The sequence below is a fragment of the Canis lupus genome, chromosome 6 (genome assembly GCF_003254725.2).
Source record: "Canis lupus dingo isolate Sandy chromosome 6, ASM325472v2, whole genome shotgun sequence".
NCBI lineage: Eukaryota > Metazoa > Chordata > Mammalia > Carnivora > Canidae > Canis > Canis lupus.
In genome coordinates, this window is record NC_064248.1 from 38,489,248 (window position 1) to 38,512,362 (window position 23,115).

At 49.9% G+C, this 23,115-nt stretch overlaps 1 protein-coding gene and 1 long non-coding RNA gene across 9 annotated transcripts in view; one reads left to right on the forward strand and one right to left on the reverse strand.

Moving 5' to 3' along the window:
* LOC112640530 (ATP-binding cassette sub-family A member 17-like) overlaps window positions 1-23,115 on the reverse strand; it is a 78,109-nt gene that overhangs the window by 12,972 nt on the left and 42,022 nt on the right. For all 8 annotated transcript variants that reach the window (XM_025416902.3, XM_025416901.3, XM_025416903.3 and 5 more), the window contains 7 exons: window positions 18,403-18,501; window positions 10,370-10,523; window positions 8,470-8,773; window positions 5,996-6,269; window positions 5,628-5,832; window positions 4,835-5,054; window positions 51-209 (listed from right to left, as the gene is read on the reverse strand). In XM_025416902.3, the coding sequence (XP_025272687.1) occupies window positions 51-209; window positions 4,835-5,054; window positions 5,628-5,832; window positions 5,996-6,269; window positions 8,470-8,773; window positions 10,370-10,523; window positions 18,403-18,501 (1,415 nt within the window). The remainder of the gene's footprint in view (window positions 1-50; window positions 210-4,834; window positions 5,055-5,627; window positions 5,833-5,995; window positions 6,270-8,469; window positions 8,774-10,369; window positions 10,524-18,402; window positions 18,502-23,115) is intronic.
* On the forward strand, window positions 6,384-10,808 carry LOC118354945 (uncharacterized). Its single transcript, XR_004816434.2, has 3 exons — window positions 6,384-9,008; window positions 9,212-9,297; window positions 10,275-10,808. It is a non-coding gene; the product is annotated as an uncharacterized LOC118354945 (long non-coding RNA).

A 23,115-nucleotide genomic window follows, 5' to 3' on the forward strand; every position in this document is an offset into this window, starting at 1 on the left:
CTGCTGCATCGTATCCTGTGAAAGGGCGAATTTCCATTTGCAATACTCACAAATTTCATTACACTCATACTGGCTCAGGTTCTTGATTTTGCATAACTTCTGCATTCCGTGGTTGTAGTATAGGTTGAATAAAGCCATTCCCAAGCAGTGGCCAGGAAGCAATAGGAACGTATGGTCCAGGGAGTCTGACACTGTTGTGTAGCCGAGCTCTGTGAAGGGGGTAGAAAATACTAACTCACTTGCAGGAAGAAAGGGGCTCATCTGCTCGGCACATGTCACACTCCCAGGTCCCAGACCAGAGACCTGGCTCCCCTTTGGCAATCATGCAACCTCCACACCGTAAACAGTTTTCTTTGGCAATGCTTCTTAGCCTGTCATTTCACTTCTATTGCAAGCATTCATGCAGAAAAATGCCAAAGAGCTTTGTTTGGGAAAACCAGCAAGAGCGTGGCTGCTGCATGGAGTGCATGTGCAGAAGGGGTGAGGGTCTGGTGGGCCGGCTGCGGGGTGTCCTTGTACAGGAGGTAAGGACACAGTCCCCGCCTTGAGAGTTTGTGGAGACAAAGCCATCATTTGCAGATGCTCGATGCTACCGTGTGCCTGGCCACGAGAATCAACCAAAGTGCTCTAAGACACTAAAGTCAGTTTATTGGCTGGTCGTGAACTAAATACACAGAAACTGGGGCCTCTTAGAAAATAAGAGAAGCCAATTTTTAGATTCATGTTATATTACAAGGTGAAGAAATGCCAAACAAGGGTATGAAGAAATTGAAGCATATATATTTAAAATATTTTATTTTTTATTTTTTTTTATTTTTTTTTTAATTTCCTTTTATTGGCATTGTTGTCTTTTTTTTTTTTTTATGATAGTCCCACAGAGAGAGAGAGAGAGAGAGAGGCAGAGACATAGGCAGAGGGAGAAGCAGGCTCCATGCACCGGGAGCCCGACGTGGGATTCGATCCCGGGTCTCCAGGATCACGCCCTGGGCCAAAGGCAGGCGCTAAACCGCTGCGCCACCCAGGGATCCCTATATTTAAAATATTTTAAATGTTTATTCACAACAAATAAACACAAATGCTCTGCAAAAGAAAATTCTGCCAATAAGCTGATCACAAGAGGATGAACTCATCGTGTGCAGCACGGGGCACAGGCCAGTGATAGACCCATGCGTCTAGCTCGCTGACATCCCGGAGCCTCAGCCACGACACGGGCTGCTGTCTGCGTCCTTCACACGCCCCAGCGCATCCTCACCTACAGAAAGGAGAAACTGAGGCGTGGGGATTGGAGCTCTAACTTGGGACATTGTGACAACTCACACTGCTGTCTCCAAAGCCATGGGTAATTCAGGGGAGGGAGCCCGTGGACACATGACTCACAGGTCCCACGGGGAGAGGCTGAACCACTTAGACAAGAGGAACTCTGCTCTCAGGACTTGGATGTAGATTCTTGCCAGCAGGGCCCCTGTGGTTTCTGAGGAGTTGAACTTGGGATATGAGGTCTCCTGGGCCAGGACTCCAAACGGTGGCTGCAGAGACTCGGCGCACCCAGGGGGCACGAAGCAGTTTGGGCGGCACTCCACAGGCTCGCTGAAATGTGCGCCCCCAGGCCCGAGGGCCGTGGCCCTGGTGACCAGGCCTTGCGCCGCGCCTGGGACCGCAGGAAGGCCGCAGATCCAACTGGGAAGGAGGCACAGTGGGTCGTGCCCCACTGATTTGCTCTCTGTAGAATTTTAAATTTGGAAATCTAGTCTGGAGGCTGAGGAGGAGGGGACAGGGGACAGATACCCGCCAGCACAGCAGCCTTGCCGCTCCTCCGTGGGGTGGAGGGAAAGGCTGAGCAGACGGCATTCGTGAGCTGGGCCTAGTACCGAGCGGTCAGCCTGGCGGGGTCCCCGGACCCTTCCCCCCAGATTCCCCAAACCGGAATCGGAGAGCATGTCCAGAAGCTGTACATCCAGATATTTATGGCTCCTTCTTTCTCTCTGGATCCTACATCCTACCCCAAAGCTGCCCAAAGGCCAGGAAGAGGGCGTGAGCCCTCTATTCTCCGCTGCAGCCCGGACGGGACCCACTCCTCTCTGGCCCCAGCTTGCTTTGTTGCTCTGCTCCTTCCCTTTGCTGGCCCACAACTTTCCATTGACGTTCCAAGGAGGAGACGCAGTGGGTCTGGTTTCCCCTGGCACGGCTGAACTTGCCTTGGTTCTGTCCTTGCACAAGACAGGCCGCGGAATTGCACCTTGGACTTGGCCTCTGGGAAGCGTCTGGGTTTAAGGCCTGGATCTTCTCCCTTCAGCTTCAGACGTCCGACGGATGCCTCAGTCTTGAGTTGGTCTGTTTGCAACTCTGGGAGATCTTCTTGTTGGGTTCAAGTCCACGTTCTCTTTGGGCAGCGCTTGTCAGTGGAGGGGCCACCATCCTGGACCCTCTCCCCACACCTGCTCCTGGATCCTCTCCCTGCACCTGGGCCTGGGCCCTCTCTCCACACCAGCACCTGGGCCTGGGCCTGGACCCTCTCCCCACACCTGCACCTGCACCTGGACCCTCTCCCCACACCTGCACTTGGGCCTGGCCCCTCTCCCTGCATCTGCCTTAGCCCCTCTTGTCTTTTTGCTTCACCTTCTGGGAGGTCTACGAGCTCATCTTCCAACCCTTCTGCTAAGTGGTTATATCGGCAGTCAGCTCTTTCTTGCTCTCAGTTTTTTTTTCCTTGTAGAATTCTCTGGTTTCATAGATGCTGTCTTTTCCAAAATGGTTGTTTTGTGTCCTGCATTTCCCTGTGTTTCATTTTTGGTGGTGTGCTGTGCTGTCTCTTCCATGGTTGCCGTCCTCAAGTGTTCAGTGGGGCCCCTGCCTGCCTATCCACAGAAACAAAAGAGGCACTGGGAGGACACTGCTAACTTTGTGTAGGGGCAGGTGACATTTGGGGCAAGCAGGCCGGGGAGCAGTTGGAATGTGCAGGTCTCTGCTCACAGCAGCTTCAGTTCATCAAGAGGACGGGTCTCTGCCTCCCGGCGAGCCTGCCCGTGCATTCTGTGCTTCCTGATGGGGACGTGGGGACAGGAACAGGCACAGACTGTTTTCAGCCTCACCTTCTCCCCAAGCTTCTGGGTCCCAAGTGTCTCCAGGATTCAGTGGCGCTAAATTAGGTCCGTGCTCAGCCATTTCCCCTTCCAAATGCACTTCAGATGCCTCTTCATCGGGAATTCATACACTTTTATTTCCTTTTCTATCATTTTAGTAGAGTCTCAGAAAAAAGGGAGCACCGATTTAGCTTTATATCCTTGACTCTGTACTGCCATTGGTGACAGCATCCTGATGAGGCCCTAGTGCAAGTGCTTAGGGGCCAAAGTGTCCTATCGGTGTCCTTTCTCAGGGGGTAGGAATGGAGTGCACAAAGGAACCGGCACGCTTTCCCCCAGACCAGAGCTCCTTGCCTCGTCCCAGTCTCCTTCCCTATGACTTTTAAAGGAGATGGTGCCGCCTTCTAGGCGGGAGAGGGGTCTCGGTCCTTGTTGCTGCCTAGAAGGGGACAGAAGAAATGGGTCCCAGAAAGGTCATAGGACCCAGAGATCATGTCCACAGACCCATGCTCCCTGGCTTGGTCATTTTCTCTGGGGTGGGGTTGGTGGCAGAGGAGAAGAGGAAGGGAGGAATCCTTAGGTACTTTCTGGAGACTAGGGCAGCGCTGCTCAGAGTGATTCCTTGGACTGCCCACGTTGGGATCAATGGGGGTGTGTCTTGAAATGCTGACCCATGAATCTCAGATGCTCGGTGCAGCCGAGGACTGCAGGGTTGGGGTTCTCTTAGGATGTGCTTTTGCTAACCCCTTCCCTCGTCTGCAGCACGCTGTTGTTCTGTTCCACTCATAAAGTCAAGATGGTGTTGCTTTTCTGATCTGCTCAGATGAAGATAATCCCAATCCCAAAACTTCCCAGGTGGTATGCATGGGAACTAGCAAGGGTGCCATGCAATGCAGCCCGTTAGACCAGTAAAGCATGCGCTGTCAAGGTGGCTAAGAATCCATGCACGGCTAGTCTTCTAAGAGACAGAATGGCTCCAATAGATGAAGGCGGAGGGAGCTATTCACATATTCTTAGGTAGAGACACCACCAACAAAAACCCAAAAGTCAATTTCAAGGAGGTGGTCATCACCCAAGTAAATGGGGAAGAGAATCACGGAGCTGGATCCAACCCAGATGCCGAGAGAAGATGCAGCCCACATGGGAAGATGTCAGTGTGAAGGTGTACGGTATGAATGACAGCTCGCTCTCCCGTTACTTTGACCTGAACTGCACACTCCCTCACAGCCCTCCCCCAACCTTGGCTTATTGATCTACTTAATACCTTTTTTTAAATTGAGGAATAATGTATTTCAATGAGATGCATGATTGTAAGTGGACAATTTAATGAATTTTGACAAATATTGATGCCCACATGACCAACACCTCACTCAAGATGCAGAGTATTTCCAGGAGGTTCCTGGGGGGATATGTCTCTGTTTTGTCAACTCCCCTCCCCCAAACTCCGAGGCCACTGCTTTCCTGACTCTGTCGTCAGGATTTGTCAGGTCAGTGGGGTCAGATATTGTTCACACTGCCGCATGTGTGCACCAGGCACTTTGCTCCCTTTCTGTTGCTGAGCATAATCCACTGGATGAACATAACCACCACATCTCTCCGTTCTCCTAGAGATGTGTGTTTTGGGACATGGTTTGGGGCTCTTCAGAAGACAGCTTTTGGGAACAGCCTGATTCTCGGGGGGACATCTTCTGTGGCTGTGAGTGGAAGAATGAACCCCCCGCGTGTTATGTAGATATGACGGTCCTCGTCCTCACCTTTTTCACTTGTGACTGAGACGAGAATAAAGGGGCCAATGCTCAAGAAGGTGAGTATGATGATGAGCTTGATGAAAGCACTACCTTCGTACTGAAAGCAGAAGCTGGTCAGGTAGATGAAGGGGATGCTGGCCCAGCTATAGAGCATTAGCACCAAGATAACGGCCGGGATATTGTCCTTGTGTGTAAAGGCCTCTTCCTTGTAGTGCAGAAACACCACCTTGGGGAAGAGGGGAGAATTAGGAAAAGTCACTAAGACTTGATCCTGAGGACTAGAGGAAGGATACGATGGTCCCAACTTTAAAAGCTAAGATGTTAGCGGTACTGCACTGGTGTGGACTTGTCCGACCGCGCAGACAGCTGGCTCTGCCCCTAGACGTCAGCAGCACGAGGTCAGGGGCACAGTGATGGTTACAAAACACAAGCAGAGCAGAGGGGGGATGTGACGCCTCCCGCACAGAGTGCAAGGGGACCCGCAAGCTGCGCAACGCAGTCACAATCCAATAGTTGTACCCTTCGGTGCTCTGGTGAGCTGTCTCTGGGCTACGAGCTACACACCCCGGATGCACTGCCTCTGACTAGCAGGTGGCAGCGGTCACGGGGATGCCGCAGATTGGAGACCCTAGAGCAGGCTCATCTGCCCCTCATGATGTTTTGACCCGTTTCTGAGCGTCAGCGACGGACAGAGTCTCAACCCTGGGGGAGCGGCCAGCTCAGGGGCTCTTCGCAGGGCCCCTAAAGGCAAGCCCCCCATGACACGCAGGGGAGGGTCCCAGCACCACGCAGCCCTCACCAGCAGCAGCAGACTGGGGACGAGGGAGGTGATGAGGTCCCACAGCAGAGCGGAGAGCCAGAACGTGGTCACGTAGACACCGCTGGTGAGCTGGATGTGCTTGGCCCTCGTGGCTCTCTCTTTGACTGTCAGGATGGAAAAGGAGCTGGACAGGAAAGCTATTCCAAAAAGCAAGTGGATGACAAGATAGTGTCCTTTGGGGCCCCTGTGGCAGAACATGGAGAGAGAGACTCGTTTAACTGGGACTCGCAGGAGCCACCTCTACAAGAACGGTTCGTCATGCTCCTCTTGGAGCAAAGAAGAAACAGGTGGCAAGAGACTCCACGGGCAGGGGGGAGGCTTTACTAGGGGGTGGCGGTGGCACGTACTGGTACAAGATATCCTCCAGGGCCTCCACGGCCGACTGAGGTTGAGGGTGGTTGACGGCCGTGATTGAAGCCCGGGTCCCTGAGAGCAGCTTGAAGAGGACGTTGTCCACCAGCGCCAGCGCCACGGCGGGGGAGTGGTAGGCCTGGTTGTTGAACAGCGCCGTCACCGTTGTGTGGTTCCCCGAGTCCTCAAAGGAAGCGGCCACGATGTATCTGTTATCGAAGCTCTCGGGCTCCTCCTCTGCCCTTTTCAGGAGGAGGTCCTCCACCAAGGCTGCGGGACAGCAGAGCGAGCCGGAGCTCCCACCCATCCCTCGCCCCTGGGCCTCTCCTCGCCCACCCACCCCCACCTGAGGCGGGGCTCCCCTGGACACGGCTGCCACCCCGATCCCGGTGACCCCTGCACCTGCAGGGCCGCCTCCTGGCCGGGCGCCCCACTCTGGGGGCCTCTGCAAAACCCTTTGGTCGACAGAAGCAGCGGCAGGGGGGAGGTCTAGGCATCTTTCCAGCTGTCTGTTCTCTGCCACCCCCGGGGCCTTTGTCCGGCCCGGGCGCCACCACCCTTGCCTGGGCTGCGTGGACGACATGCGTGTCACGGTGCCTCAGTGACCCTCACTGGCACCGGCACCTGAGCGCCCCATCACGATCCAAGCTCTGCTCTCATCCTCAGTTCTTGCCTCTCCTAAGGACCCCCTGTTCTCATGCTTATAGATGCTGTCCTGTGGTTCGGGGCATGCTCCGCTTCTCTTCTCCGACTGAGAGTCCAGTCCTTCCCTGCGCACACCTCGGGCTCTCACCTGCAGCCACTGGGCTCCCCTCCGGGCAGAGCTATGCCCCTGTGCTCCCACAGCACTCTCATCGTCCCCGCTGTCACTTTGCACTGCAAATGTCCCCCCTTCTCCTCTGACTTCTTGGCGAGGAGCTCACTATGGGCCGTAGTAACCCTGTTGGTCACTGTGCTCCCTCAGCACACAGCACCACAGAAATACATGACCCACCTAGAATTCCGGGATCTTTAGTTCGAGAAGGGACCTGCCATCACGGCGACCATGGTAACCACGCGGCTGGCGGGACCCCACTGCAGGCCCAGCATGCAGACCCTTGGCAGCACTCATGGAGGAGGCAAGGATTATCCTGCTCCCCACTTTGCCACACCATATTCTGCATTTGATCTCTTTATCTTAAAAAGTAGATACTTGGGGCAGCTGGGTGTCTCAGTCGGTTAAGCACCCGCCTCCGGCTCAGGTCATGATCCCAGGGTCTTGGGATGGAGCCCTGCATCTCCTTCTCCCTCTGCGTGCTGTTCCCTCTGCTTGTGTGCTCTCTCTCTCTGTCTGTCTCTGTCTCTGTCATATAAATGAGTACAATCTTTTAAGGGGATCCCTGGGTGGCGCAGCGGTTTAGCGCCTGCCTTTGGCCTAGGGCGCGATCCTGGAGACCCGGGATCGAATCCCACATCGGGCTCCCGGTGTATGGAGCCTGCTTCTCCCTCTGCCTATGTCTCTGCCTCTCTCTCTCTGTGACTATCATAAATAAATAAAAAATTAAAAAAAAATACTTTAAAACTTCATTTTTAGTCAAAATAACACATGAAATATAAATTTTAAAAAGAAATAATCATACAAGACTCACAGTGCCCTGTGAGTGAGTGAGGGGCAGTGCCCTGGCATGCCCCTCACTGTCCACAGTGTCTGCTCAGCGGGGACAGCCACTCTCAAACTGTCCAGCTGGCATTTCTCCAATTGCTAAGTAGCACATTTACCTATTGGTGTCCTGTTATGGAAGCAAGGACTTTCTTCTCCTCTCCCCTACGCTACATCATAAAGTTGGTTAAATCAGTTCACAGCTGAACCAAGTGATATGTTTCCTTTTTTGTACAACCTCCCCCTGCCCCAGAGTTAATGTCCTTCCTTTTCTTCCTTTTTTAAGAGATTTATTTCTTTTTAGAGAGAGAGAGAGAGAACAGGAGTGTGCACGTGCGCCAGGGGAGAGGCAGAGGGAGAGGGAGAGAGAGAATCTCCAGCAGACTCCTTGCCCAGCGTGAAGCCCGAATCAGGCCTTGAGCTCACGACCCTGAGATCATGACCTGAGCTGAACTCAAGAGTCAGATGATCAACCTACTGGGCCACCCAGGTGCCTCATGTCCTTTCTTTTCACGTTTGTGTAGCATTCTCTACCTCTGTCACCAAACTCACGCCACAGACATGTAAATCTCTTGGGACACGTCAAACACATCAGATAATCTATGGATTTTGTTTTGGGACCTGCCACAGTCCCCAGAAAGACACAGCCTGGTTTCATTTCTAGGCATCCTCCCTTCCCTGTCATCTGGGAGGTTAAAGACATTTTTTTGACACTTCCAGTGGGCGGTTCATCTAACTTCAGGGAGCACAATGTGGCCCCGAAGGACGGGGCATCCCCACGGGGAGCAGCGTGCCCACGGCTCGCCCTGCCCCGCTGAGCCTCAGACTTACTTGGAGTCTCCAGAGGGATCTGCTCCTCCGCCACAAGCATGTCTGTAAAATATTCCAAAAGCTGAGGATTCAGCCTGGAATTGGGGGAGATATAGAATGGGACGATGGTTTGACCGTATGTTTTTAGGGTCAGTTCCAGTGGGACATCATCCAGACGCGTTTCCAAGTTGAGGAAGGCAAGGCTGAAGACGGTGATCGCCAGAGGCACCAGGACTTGCACCGTTAGCATCATCATCCAGTTGCGCCATGAGTACGTGATCTTTTTCAGAAGCATGGCATAGAACTGTTGGCAGATGAGGCTGAGCTGGAGCAGAAGAGGAGCACTCCATTAGTGTGGCCACGGAGAGGAGCTGCTGGCCGGCTGCACGGCCCCTGGCCCACACCCAGCTGCCCTCTCTCACATGGGGGCTAACATTTGGATTATGCTCAGAATTTGCCACGAGTTAAAATTCTTTCACCTAGTGACTCGACCGACAACGGCAGAAAAAGAAGTCATACGTTGGAAAGATCTAGAAGAGTTGCCTACACAGATAGCAAACGTAAGTATGATACAACTTTTTTCCTATACCTACCAGGTTATCAGAGATCTTAAGTTGGTGAGGCTATGGGAAAATACCACTGGGGGAGTTTTAATTTAGTACAATTTTTTTCAGAAAACACATTAGCTAGATGAATCCGATCGAATTTAATGTTCATATAGTCTTTTAACTCAGAATTCCACTTGTGGTGACGTATCCTACAGGTGTGCCAGTGTAAGAACGCAGGACCCGGGCACGGATCGTAAATGTGAAGCATGTGGTCCTGTGCACTGAAGACCAAGAAACACAGGTGGGCCTGGGGTGGGAGACCCTGGGGGTCAGCACCGTGGGCTCCCACTCTGCTTCTCGTCAGTGCTGCCAGAGCCTGGGTAGGGAGGAGGCCGCGACTCGTCTACCCAAAGCCTTTGTGGGAAGAGGCGAGGTGGTCTGGTTTGACTCAGGCGCTCCTAAATTCCCGGCCCCAAATACCGACAAATCCCTGAAAGTCTCTACCAAGCAACCCTGAAATTTCCCACACTGGACATGGTGGAGGCCACAGCCACCGTAAGTATTCCTCAGGAGTCACTGCTTGCACCTTGTCGGAGGTGGTACCCTGAGAAATACTTCCTGGGAAGTCTCTAGAAGCAAAGCTTGGCCTAGTGGAGCCCAGATGAACCTCTTACTGGAGGCTGGAGAGCAGCTTACTGGAGGTGGCTGGTGGAGATGACCCGGAGACCCTTTCCAGCTCAGGGGCCCCATGGATGACAGCTTCCTCTTTCTTATGCAATTCAACATAATGATACAATGGAATCAATCTCTTCCCTAACCCATGGAAACCAGTGTCACTATTTTACAGTCACACCTTGTGGATGCCCGAATCAAGACCACTTTGTAAGATGCACATCAATGTTCTTTTTTTTTTTTCAACAATAAAAGAACATTATAGGTTACCCATATATTTCATAAGGATGTTTAAAAAAATCTTCAACTCCAGGTGATGTAATGTGTGATCTGTTTCACAGCAAAAGATGAAAAAGTAAGATTAAACATGCTTTTGTGGCCAGTAGGCTCAGTACTTTTATTCTTTCTTCTTTTTGGTAAGAGGAAGGACCAAGACCTTTCCTGTAACCTCTACTGTGACCTTTTCTGATACTTCACCCATTGGGTTAATCCTGGTCAGGAAACCCTAGCATGTTGCCTTTGAACTAGAGCCGAGAATCTGGCATTGCTGAAACCTAGCAGGGCCTGCCTTTCTTTTATGCTAAAAATCTGCACATTTTTTCTCAGGCCTGTGAGAGGTTGACCTGCATTTCTTGAACAGCGTGATTCTAAGAATTGCACCAAAATCTGCCCTCTTGCTTGCATTTGAAATACTTGCTCACCCCCGTGTTCATGTGGATTGGCAGGCCAGACCGTAATGAGAAGATCCTGGAGTGAAAGCGTTTAATCCTGCTGATAGGAATTCTCAGTTGGGACTGCATCGAGGAGGTCTTGAGGGCTTGGATATCTGTGCTGGTGTCTGACAACTTGTTCACCCTAAACCGAAGCCAAAACAAAGAGAAATGCAAATTTACAAATTCACAACTCACTTGGGTTTGTTTGGATTTAAAGAGTCTTCAACAGGCCCTGAGTAAATATTGAATTAACTGAATATTGAATTGACTAATGACCAAGGGCTTATCCAAAGAACTGAGGCGAAGTTAGCATGAATAGATTCAATTATTTTCCTTGAAAGATGCCATATGCAAATTAAAACAGAAATGAAATATCACTTAATATCTATCTTATGAGCAAAATCATCCATTATAGCGTGCGGCACTGCTGACCCTCTAGGCCAGGGCTGGGTAAACTGCAGCCCGGGCCAAATCTAGCCAAGGCCTTGTTTTTCTGTTTGGCTCTGAGCTCAGAATGGATTTTTGTAAATGGTTACTGGTTAGATGGTTATCTAATTACCTACATATTCTCCTTGATTATGCCCCTGAGTCTACATAGCCTAGAATGCTTACTCTCTGGCCTTGAGAGAAAAAGTTGGACGAACCCTGCTCTAGGCGAAAGGACGCTTTCATTGCTGGCAGCAGACTGTTAAGAAGGCAAGATATATATTTTTGTTCACAGTCTTTGGGTCAATTATTCTACTCCTGGGAATTTGCCACAACAAAATAGCCCAGTAAATGGTGGCTCATTTTCCGTCCAGTACAGTTGGGTAAAAGACCCTGTGTGTGTTCCCTACGGCTGTGGCACAGATTACTCCCAAATGTAGCAGCTTGAAGCAACCGTAAGGGTTTATTCTCTGTGTGTCAGGAATTCAGGAGCACCTGGCGGGTGGTGAGGCGCAGCAGGCCTGGCCAGAGCTGCAGTGGCCCGAAGGCAGGGCTGGGGCACGAGGTTCCACTTCCAAGATGGTGCCCTCACCTGGCCTGTGCACAGCTAGCTCTCCCAGGGTAGTTGTGACGAGAATGTTGGTTTTAATTAACGGGGATGATCAAGGTAAAGGTGAGATAGCAAAGACGTGTGTCAGAGCGTCACACGTTCATCCCTGAGGTGAGCAACACTGTCGTTGAGTTGAATGATACTTTTTTTTTTTTTCTAAATACTTGAAGGAGGGTAGCCTGGGAGGCTCAGCGGTTTAGCGCCGCCTTCGGCCCAGGGCCTGATCCTGGAGACCCCAGATCGAGTCCCGTGTCAGGCTCCCTGCATGGAGCCTGCTTCTCCCTCTGCCTGTGTCTCTGCCTCTCTCTCTCTCTCTCTCTCTCTCTCTCTGTGTCTCTCGTTAGTAAATAAGTAAGATCTTAAAAAAAATACTGGAAGGATATTGCCTCAAGTTTTTGTACTCTCCTTAACGAAATGACTCCAGATATAAGACACTTTTAAACTTAAGTTGCATTATTTTTTAAAGGTTTATTTATTTATTCATGTGAGACACAGAGAGAGGCAGAGACACAGGCATAGGGAGAAGCAGGCCCCACACAGGGAGCCTGACGTGGGACTCAATCCCAGGACTCCAAGAGCACGTCCTGGGCCAAAGGCAGGTGCCAAACCACTAAGCCACCCAGGGATCCCCTACTTTGCATTATTAATGTTGTCTTCATCACTTACTCAATCTAGACATTCAACAAGACAATAAATTAAACCCCAGTGAAAGGTGTTAACCAAGGTCTTCGGTGTAAATACTCTCATTGTGGTTTTGATTGCAAATCATCATCACAACGCGTCCATCACACAGATAGAAGTAGATGTGAATAACCTCAGGAGCACAGATAGTAGAGTGTAGCCAGATCATGAGGAGATGAAGCCTCAGTATTACCGTTTGTGATATTGTGATTTATAATAAGAAATATATGCTTGGTCTTCATTCTGGTCCTGGCACTGAGCTCCTAAAATGTTTACAATTTCCTAAGTGGAGGTGGCAGTTAAGGTGTGTTTTGTTGTACGAATGACTGTGGCTTTTGGAAAGCATCCGCAGATCTGGATTGGGGCCACTGGCCAGGAGAACCATCCATGTGATGGCAAAGTTGGAACTTCTAGGCCTACCTCCCAACCTCCTGGGAGGGGACAAGGGGCTGGAGACGGAGTCCGGGCACCAGCAGCCAATGATTTAATCAATCAACCTTGTGTATGTGATGAAGCCTCCATAAAAACCCAAATGGGCAGGGTTTGGAGGGCTTCCAGGTTGGTGACCCCGTGGAAATGTGGGGACAGTGGTGCCCTCAGAGATCATGGAAGGTTTGAACTCTTTCTCTGTGGACGTGTCCACCTGGATCCTGTATCCTATCCTTTATAATAAACTGGTAAATGGAAGCCAGTGTTTCTCTGAGCTCTGTGAGCCATCCTAGCAAATGAATTGAAGGGGGAGTTGTGGGAACATCCAGTTTATGGCTGGTGGGTCAAAAGCACAGGTGACCACCTGGACTTGTGACCAGGGACTAGAGTCGGGAGGATGGGGGGGCAGTCTTGCAGCCCAGAGCCCTTAACCTCTGGGATCTGATGCTATTCTCTTAGATACGTAGTGTCAGCATGGAGTTACCAGCTTGGTGGTGTGGGAAAAACCACACTCTGGAATTGGTATCACAATTGTACCACCGTTTTTACTGTGATTTATTTATAAGCTTGTGCAACTTAAGTTTTATTAATTGCTGTGTTTAACTGGCTCGCACAATTCTTGATGACTTAATGATCGGCTCTCATGAGCCAATATGAGCCAGCTCCAGCATACCTCTGGCAGGAGCCCCAATTCCTCGTTGGTTGTTGGCAAAAGCATTAGCTCCTGGCCGCATGGACTTCTCCCTAGGGCTGCCTGTGTGTCCTCACAAGACGGTAGCTGGCTTCTCCCAGACTGAGCCGAGAGAGAGAGAGAGAGAGAGAGAGAGAGAGAGAAAGGGAGCACGGGACTACAATACTTCTGTGACCTAGCCTTATTAGGCACATAGCCGATTCTGCAAAATCTTGCTGCTTATACGGGTCAGTCCTATTTACGGTGAGAGGGTGAGGCAGGAGTGGGCACCAGGGGAGCCTCACCGGAGCCGCCCTGGCCTTGTTCCCACAGACCGTGTACCCCGGAGGCCCTCCTCACCTTTGCTGAGGCTCTGCTTCTCTCCACGGTTTCTCCCTGACTTTTCTAGGCTTTCTACGTGTACATCCTTTAGCTTTTCTACACCTTGCAGGATACTAGCGACAATTATCAGAATTTGTCGTGCCTCTGGTCAGGACTTCATCTGGTACCTGAGGTGGATGTGTTGGGGAAGACAGCACATGGCACTTCACCACAATGTTTGCTTTGGCCCCATGAAATGTCATGGCATAAGGTTGTATTTTGTTTTTTAAGATTTTATTTATTTATTTGAAAGAGAGTGCATGAGAGGGGACAGAGGCAGAGGGAGAAGCAGAGTCCCCACCGAGCGGAGAGCCCGATGCGGGGCTCGATCCCAGGACCCCAGGACCCCAGGATCATGACCTGAGCCGGAGGCAGATGCTTAACCCACTGAGGTACTCAGGTGCCCTCTAAGGTTATATTTTTAATTTTTCTTCCTCATTTGGTTTCTGCTAGTATAATTTGTTTTTTCTATTAGATAACAGTGTTGTTTATTAAGACTGAATTTCAGGGGATCCCTGGGTGGCACAGCAGTTTAGCGCCTGCCTTCGACCCAGGGCGTGATCCTGGAGACCCGGGATCGAATCCCACGTCGGGCTCCCGGTGCATGGAGCCTGCTTCTCCCTCTGCCTGTGTCTCTGCCTCTCTCTCTGTTGTCTATCATGAATAAATAAATAAAATCTTAAAAAAAAAAAAAGACTGAATTTCAGGAAGGGAGGGAGGGGAGTTTCCTACAGATGGAGGTTGGCGCACACTGCCCTCCTTCAGGCATCAAACGAGACTTTTGCAGGATGCAGACTACGAGCTCCCCCGAGAGCTTCTGCACCGCGGTAGACGGCGTCTCACAGACCCCCCAGACCCACCTCCGAGTGCTCGCACTCTGCCATCATCCGCCTCATTTTCTTCCCAGTTTTATCGAGATGTAGGCGACACATGCCATCAAGTAAGGTGCCCACCATCATGCCCCCAGAGATGCATACACTGTGGAGCGACCTCCACTGTGCGTCCAGCTAACATCCACCACCTCCCAGAGTTACAATAATTTTTGCATGTGGTGAGAACTTTTAAGATTCACTCTCTTAGGGGACGCCTGGGTGGCTCAGTGGTTTAGCGTCTGCCTTGGGCCCAGGGCATGATCCTGGGGTCCTGGGATCGAGTCCCACGTTGGGCTCCCTGCATGGAGCCTGCTTCTCCCTCTGCCTGGGTCTCTGCCTCTCTTCCTCTCTGTGTCTCTCATGAATAAATAAATAAAATCTTAAAAAAAAAAAAAGACTCACTCTCTTAACAACTGTCAGATACACAATACAGTACCGTTAATGACAGTCACCGGTCCGCACATGACATCCCCAGAACTTACTCGTCTTGGAATTGGAAGTTTGTGCTTCACCTGCCCATTCCCCCACCCCCACCCCCCCGGTGACCACAGGTCTGTTCTCTTTCCAGGGGTGTGTCTTTAGACTCCACAGGTAAGTGAGTCCACACCGTATTTGTTTTTCTTCTGTCTGACTTATTCACGGAGTGTAATGCCCTCATGTCTGTGTCATTGAGAATAATAGGATTTTCCTTCTTTCTAATGACTGAGTACTATTCTTTTATGGGGCTGGTGTGTGTGTACGCTCCATGGAAGCTTTTTAATTTGATACAGTCCCACGTGTATTTTTGCTTTTGTTGCTTGTGTTAGTCTCCTCCCCTTGATTGTGAGCTGGACCTAGTGACTAACTTCTTTTTTTTTTTTTAAGTTCTAGCTTTTTCATTTAGATTTTATTTATTTATTTATCTATTTATTTATTTGAGAGATAGAGCAGAGTGAGGGACAGAGGGGGACAGAGAGGGATGAGCAGACTCCATGCCAAGTGTGAAGCCCAATGCAGGCTCAATCTCATGACCTCTAGATCATGACTTAAGCTGAAACCAGGAATTGGATGCCTAACGGAGTGCAGATAATTTTTTTTTTAAAGACACTGAAGACCTAATTGCTATACACAAAAGACTGCCCCTAACAACCGAAGAATGCATGTTCTTTCAAGAACCTAGGAAATTTTATGAAAACAGAATATAAGCTGAGCCACAGACAAGCATTTTGAAGGAAGGAGGCTCGACAGAGACATACCAGAACCAGAGTGAAATCAGGTCAGAAATCAACTCCATTAGCAAAACAGACAAGGCACAAGAAAACAAGAAAGCAAGTTTTTCAAAAATCTCCATGAATTTGGAAATTAAGAAACAGTTCTCAGTAAGCCACAGGTCAGAGCGGAAACCACAATGGAAAACTAAGCAAATTTCTCACTGACTGGTAATGAAAATACTACATACTCAAAAACTGAAATTCAGGCAAGCAAAACTCAGAGGGAAGTGTATGTCCCCATACATACACATACCTGTGTTATGCGGCTGTATGTATATGTACACGTATGTCTGTGTGGCTGCAAACCGGCAGAGTAAAGTCGAAGGACGTAGAAGGAACCGCTGGCTGTGATAAAACGCTTCCCCTAACCAGGAGAGGACATCCCTCCTCTCTGCTTCTAGTCGGCATTATGCTGCAGACCCTACTAGTGAGATGAGCCAGTTAAAGGCATAAAGACTGGAAAATTGGAAGTAAAACTGTCTTTACCTGACGGGAGGGTCATACAGAAAATACTAAGGAAGTCAACCCCAGACTGTCTGAACTAACGAGTTAAATAATGTCTCTAGACATATAACATACAAAAATGATTTCTAGATCTGCAACAAGTGATTGGAAGCTAAATTTAGAAACCCATTTCCATAGCTTCAGAAAATATGAAGTACTTCGGAGTAAGTTTAGCCAAAGACAATGCAGAACGTCTGGAAACTGCAAAACATGGCTGATAAAAATGAGAAATGACCTCCCAAATAAACGAAGCTACGTGTGATACCTATGGATTGGAAGGATGAATGTTTGAAAGATGTCCATTCTCCCTAAATTAATCTGTAGATTCAACTTAGTACCAGTCATAGTCCCTGCAGGTTAAAAAAAATACTTTATAGTTTAGACAGTTTTAGGTTTACAGCAAAACTGAGCAGAAAACAGTTCCCATCTACTCATTCTACCCCTGCTTCACTCACACACACCCCGTTCCCTCGTTTTCCCTATTGTTAACGACTTGCAATTAGTGTGGTGGATCTGTTGTAACCAATGGAGGTCCTTTTTTCAAAATAGAATCTGATGAGTTTATATTTAAATTTACATGTTAACACAAACGACCCATAATGGCCAAAACAATCTTGAAAAAAATAGACCTGAAGGAACCATCTACTACCTAACTTCTAGACGTCCCACAAAGCCACAGGAACCCCAATGGTGAGGGACTGGCATGGGACAGACAACTGTTCAGTGGAACAGAATAGGGAATGTAGAAATTGCCATACACATTCGATTGATTTTTGGTGAAGGTGTGAAAACAATTCAGTGTGGAAGGAAGTCTCTTCCCCCAAAAGGTTCCATCATGACTGGATACCCATGTGCAAGAAAATGAGCCTCAGGGACGCCTGGGTGGCTTAGTAGTTAAACATCTGCCTTCAGCTCAGGTTGTGATCCTGGGATCCAGGATCAAGTCCCACGTCGGGCTCCCCACAGGGAGCCTGCTTCTCCCCCTGCCTGTGTCTCTGCCTCTCTCTGTGTGTCTGTCACGAATAAATAAACAAAATCTTAAAAAAAAAAAACCATAATGTGTTTGGCACCTGCATAAAAACACTAATGGGTGCTGTGAGGAGCTATGGGCAGGAGGACAGTCTCATCTGAGACGTGAGAGGAAGGGATGCAGAGACAGGTGTTTATGCGCATGAGTATAAGTGACTACTGGCATTCTCGAACAACAATAATACAGGTTTGTGAAGTTGAAAAAAGAGAGAATTAAAATATACGTATATAGGGGTGGGCGCCTGGGTGGCTCAGTCGGTCTAGCGTCTGCCTTCGGCTCAGGTCATGATCTCAGGGTCCTAGGATGGAGCCCCATGTCAGGCCCCCTGCTCACTGGGGAGCCTGCTTCTCCCTCTGCCTCTGCCCCTGCCCACTCATGCTCTCTCTGTCACTTTTACTCTCGAGTAAATAAATAACATCTTTAAAAAATACAATGTATACAGGTTGGTGATGGTGAGGTGTGTGTGTGTCCCAGGGTCTCAGCATTGTCCAGGAGCGGAGTGAATATATTACTTCACTTGGCACTTTGATAAATTCCATACGTGTGTCTCAGTGTCTACGTTGACCACTAATGTGATACCGTAAGAACATGTAATCTCCAACTAGCATGAGGGAGAAAAAAAAATACAGAATGAGGAAAAATAACCGAAAAGGGGGAGAGAAAAAGCCATGTGGACTAGCAGAAAAAAAATAAAATATGAGCTTTAATGTGTCATTAATAACACTTGTAACAGCCTACTGTTCCAGGTAGCAAGCAGGTTCGGCCAGAGCAGCTGTTGCTGTCTGGGCTCGTGTGGCCTCCTGGGGGCCCCCTGAGCGCCCCGACACGAGGAAGGCCTTCCTCGAGGGCGGCTCAAAGCTTGCTAGCTCGGTCAGGCAGCCATGAGCCCGAGGCCGTGAGCCTTCCTGACCACGAGAGCCACCCGTTACTCACAGTCGCCGACGGTATCCCAGAGGACACCGTGTCGCTTGGTTTGCTTTGTCACCCCTGGAAGGGGTCGTGGATTCAGCGCTCTGCCCGGCAGTGTCCCTCTCACTGCGAGTCCTCGTGGGGGGTGGGAAGGGCCGGTGAGGGTCGGACCCGAGCCCCGCACCCGGGTTGGGCGCAGGACCCTCGGGAGCCCCCCGGCCGCCAGACCCTGGGCTGTGCGGTGTCGGCCCCCCCTTACCGGACGAACACCTCCTCCATGGTGGTGACCGCCACCCCGAAGCTGGCGACCCCCAGCTCCACCTGCCGCCGCTCCAGCTCCGTGAAGAGACGTGCGAACCTGCAAGGGAAGAGCGGTTGTCTCCCCGCGGGTGCAGGGGAACCCCCCACGGGCCCTGGCGCTCCACGGGGAGATAGCGGGGCCACGTCAAGTGCTCAAGTGCTCGGCTTTGGGGCTCCCGAGGTCAGCACTCTGCACTGGGACAGCGGGGGGATGGATTTACTCCCAAACGTTTCTGGGGCAATGACTCTCGCATAGGCCTCGTGAACGATGCAGCTTTCCGTGTGGTTTCTGGGGTGCTCCCTGAGAACCCGGAGCCACCTGAGCCCTCCCGTGTGCACGCGCTGCTGTGGCCAGGCCCGGCTGGGGGGCGATGTGGGGGGTGGGGGCTCGGCGCGCCCTGCAGACACTGCAGTGCCGAGTGGACACCGAGAGGGGCGTGCACCCAGCAGCGCCCCTCTCCTCGCACCCCCCTCTGCATGCCTTCCATTGTCTTCTAGCAGCTGAGTGGAGTGACGCTGAGCGCAGCCCCGGGCACACCCACCACCTGCCACCTGCCACCTGCCACCCGGCCTCGGCCTCGGGGAGGAGCCCGCGCTGCACGGCGCCGGGTTGATGCCCACTACTGCTTGCCCGGGCTAGTTCCCCCATGCCTCCGGGTCTCTCCCCTCCCGAACTGGGGGGGTGTTGGGGCGTCAAGTGTTCGCAGGCTCGCTCAGCTGCAGTTGCCGAAATCATGCCCGTGAGTGGTAGGCTCCAGGTGTGGGGCGATGCCGTGCTGTCACCCACCGTGGGGCAGGCCTCTCCAGCACCCCACAGGGTGCTCTCCGCCCCCTCCAGGTGACTCGTCTCCCGCCCTCACACGACCAGTGTCGTGCCTCCTGCTGCCACCGTGCCCGGCTCCTGTCCTGTGCTGCCCGGGCCCGGCAGCGGAGCGCGCGGCCTCCCCTCGTGTCCAGCTTGCCCAGCCGCGGGACGGGAGGCTCAGCAGGCCGGTGCCGCGCCGAGGTCCTCTCGTCGGGGTGGGGGTGGGGGTGTTCCACGAAGGAATACGCCGCAGTCGAGGTGTACGGTGCCTCTCTTGATCGACATTTGGACGCAGGTGATGGGTCTGGGGACCTGCAGGCTCCGCTCGGTTTCTTGCTTCCCCGAGGGCCCCGGCCTGTGGAGCCCCAGGCCCTAGAGGACTTAGCAGATGCTCCGGTCCATATCCCGGCTGCGCCCAGTCTTCCAGAAATCCCACCGCAGCCCCGACCTGGGCGCCAAGCCCTCCTGGGCCCCCACTTAAGTCCATTCGACCCGTTCCTATTTTGCTAATGACATTGTGTTTATGTTCATGTTCTGGTTGTTGGTATCACAGGCCCGCTGCCCAACCCCCCCCCCCCCCCCCCCGCCCATGACTTGGGGGCTGCTTCCTTCTCTATTTCCCGAAAGATTGAGGTTATTTCCTCAGTGACTGATGGGGACTGGAATCCTCTTTGTGGTAACGTTTGTCATTGCAAATTCAATTTCATCAGTAGATGCGTGGTTATTCAGATTCTTCTCTTTCACTGTGTGTCAGTTGGAGTAGGTTGTGTTTTTCAAGAAATCAGCCTGTTTTATCTACATTCTAAACAGTTTAGCCCATTAAGTCTCCAATTTATTTGTGGTTCTTTCTCATTATCCTGTCGTAAGTCTGTGCTGGGTGTGCATGGTGGTTTGCTCATTCCTCATGCTGTTCTTGTATTTCTTCTTTTTCTCCTTAATGGCTTAGGCGGGGGCTTAATCATTTTTATTGATATTGTAATAAACAATGTCTGGCTACTTTTTTCCCTCAATGTTTTTGTTTCTTATTCCACCATTTGTTCTCTTCATATTTATTATTTCTTTTCTTCTCTGTACTCTGCATTTAACATTCTCTCTGCTTTTTCTGCCTCCCTCAGCTGGAAACTCAGGCCACTGGCCTTGAGGCTTTCTTCTTTCCTAACAAGTGTTTTGGGGCTATATTTTTCCCTCCGGGCACCGCTCTACCAGCATCTGAACATTTTGGATCTGTTGTGTCTTCATCATTGTCAATTCTAAACTGTTTCTAATTTCTCTTTGACCCATAAGCTGTTCAAAAGTGTTCAGAAGTTGAGTTTCCAAATGTTTGTGGATTTTCTAGGCATCTTTCTGTAATCAAGTGCGAATTTATCCCTTCTGCTGCGTGTTGATGAACATGACTCATGACGGAGAGCCTACATATGAGACAAGGATGCCGGGAAGACAGCAGAGTGGAAAGGACCCAGCATCTGCCTCCCCACTGACACAGCATCTGAGCTTGCAGAATCTGCCTAATGTGCCTGGCCCGGAAAATTATAGTCAGAGCCGTTAGGCAAGAAAAAAGAAGTAAGAGGCATCCAGAGCGGAGAGGAAGAAGTGAAATTATGTGTTTGCAGATGACGTGATTTTATATGTAGAAAACTCTACAGGTGCTACAATGAAGCTGTGAGAAGTAATAAGTGAGTTCAGCAGAGTAGCAGGATAGAGAGCCAACACGCAGAAATCAGTTGCATTTCTAAATACAGTGAACAAATCTAAAAAGGAAATAACAAAAATAACCCACTTACAATAGCGCCAAACAATAAAATACTTAGGGGTTAACCCAAGGAAGTGAAAGACTTGTAGAATGAAAGCTATAAAACATTGCTGAAGGGAAGTAAAGAAGACGTAAATACACTGAAACACATCCCATGTTCATGGACTAGGAGATGTGATGTTGTTCAAATGCCAATACCGGCCAGAGCATTCAACGGATTCAGTACAGTCCCTACCCAAAAAAAGCAATGATTTTTTTTTTTTTTTTTGCAGAAATAGAAAAACCCTTCCTAAAATTCATATGGAATCTCAAGGGACCCTTAATAACCAAAACAATCTTGCAAAAGAACAAAACTAGAGAATGATACTTCCTTGATTTCAAAACTTGCTACAGGGCAGCCCCGGTGGCTCAGCGGTTTAGCGTCACCTTCAGCCCAGGGCGTGATCCTGGAGGCCTGGGATCAAGTCCCATGTCAGGCTCCCTGCATGGAGCCTGCTTCTCTCTCTGCCTCTCTCTCTGTGTGTCTCTCATGAATAAATAAACAAAATCTTGAAAAAAAAACTTGTTATGAAGCTACAGTATCCAAACAAGGTGTTATTGGCATAAGGGCAGACACATAGACTGATGGAAGACAGCAGAGAGCCCAGAAATAAGCCCTCGCACATATGGTCAAATGATTTTCAACAAAGGTGCCAAGAATTTGATGAGGGAAGGACAATCTTTTCAACCGATGTGGAAACAGGACATCCAAGTGTGAAAGCATGACATTGGACCCTACGTAACACTACATACAAAAATGAACTCAAAATAGATCAAGGACCTAAATGTAAGACCTAAAATAATACAACTCCCAGAAGAAAACATGGCACAGAAGCTCCACAACATGGGATCTGGCAATGATTTCTTGGACGTGACATCAAGGGCATAGTAACAAAAGAAAAAATAAATGGGTTGGACTTCATTCAACTTAGAAATTTTGTGCATCAGGAATTTACTATCATCAGAGTAAAAAGACAACCCACTAAATGGGAGAAAATATTTGCAGATCCTGTTATCTGATAAAGGACTAATTAATATCCAGAATATATAGAGAAGTATATAGAACAATAGAAAACAGAACAATAGAAAACAGCTTGATTCAAAAATGGGCAAAGGACATGAGGGGTGCCTGGCTGGCTCAGTCAGAGGAGCATGCACCTCTTGATCTCAGGGTTATGAGTTGAAGCCCCACGTTGAGGATAGAGATTACTTAATAAATAAAAGTTTGTGTTTTTTTTTTTAATGGGTGATAGTAGACATTGCTCCAAAGAAGACTACAAATGGAATAAGCACATGAAGAGATGCTTAGCATCACTCATCATTGGGGAGATGCAAAACAAAGTTACCTCATGCCCATTAGGTTGGTGAGTAATTTAAAAAAAGAAAAACAGAAAACAACAGGTATTGATGAGCTATGGAGAAATTGGAATTCTTATGTACTGTGGGAGGGAATGTAAAATGGTACAGCCTCTGTGGAAGACAGCATGGCAGTTCTTCAAAATTTTAAAAATAAAATTACCATATGGCTCAGCACTTTTCCTTCTGAGTAAATATATCCCAAAGAATCAAAAGCAGAGTCTTGAAGGGATACTTGCACACCCGTGTTTGTGGCAGCATTATTCAGCATTATCCACCACAGCTAAAATGTGACAGCAACCCAAGTGTCCATTAACAGATGAATGGATAAACACAATGTGGGGTGTGTGTGCACACGTGTGTGTGTTATAGACTAGTATTCAGCCTTAAAAAGGAAGGAAATCCTGCAATATGCCACAGCACTGAATCTTGAGGACATTGCACTAAGTGGTCTAAGCAAATCACAAAAGTATAAATACTGCATGATGGCAGCTGAGGGCAGCCCGTATCACGGAGCCAGAAAGTATAAGGGTGGGTGCCAGGGGCTGGGGGAGGGCAGTGGGGACTCAGTGCACTCCTGGAAGTGACCCAGTAGAGAGAGACTCTGATGGTGTGGTGAGTCCAGAAGGCGAGGTTTTGAGAAGGCAAGATGGAAGGATCTGGAGCTGGTGCAGAAGGGCGAGCCTCCACCAGGAAGAGAGGCGAGTCGTTGGCTATAAAGA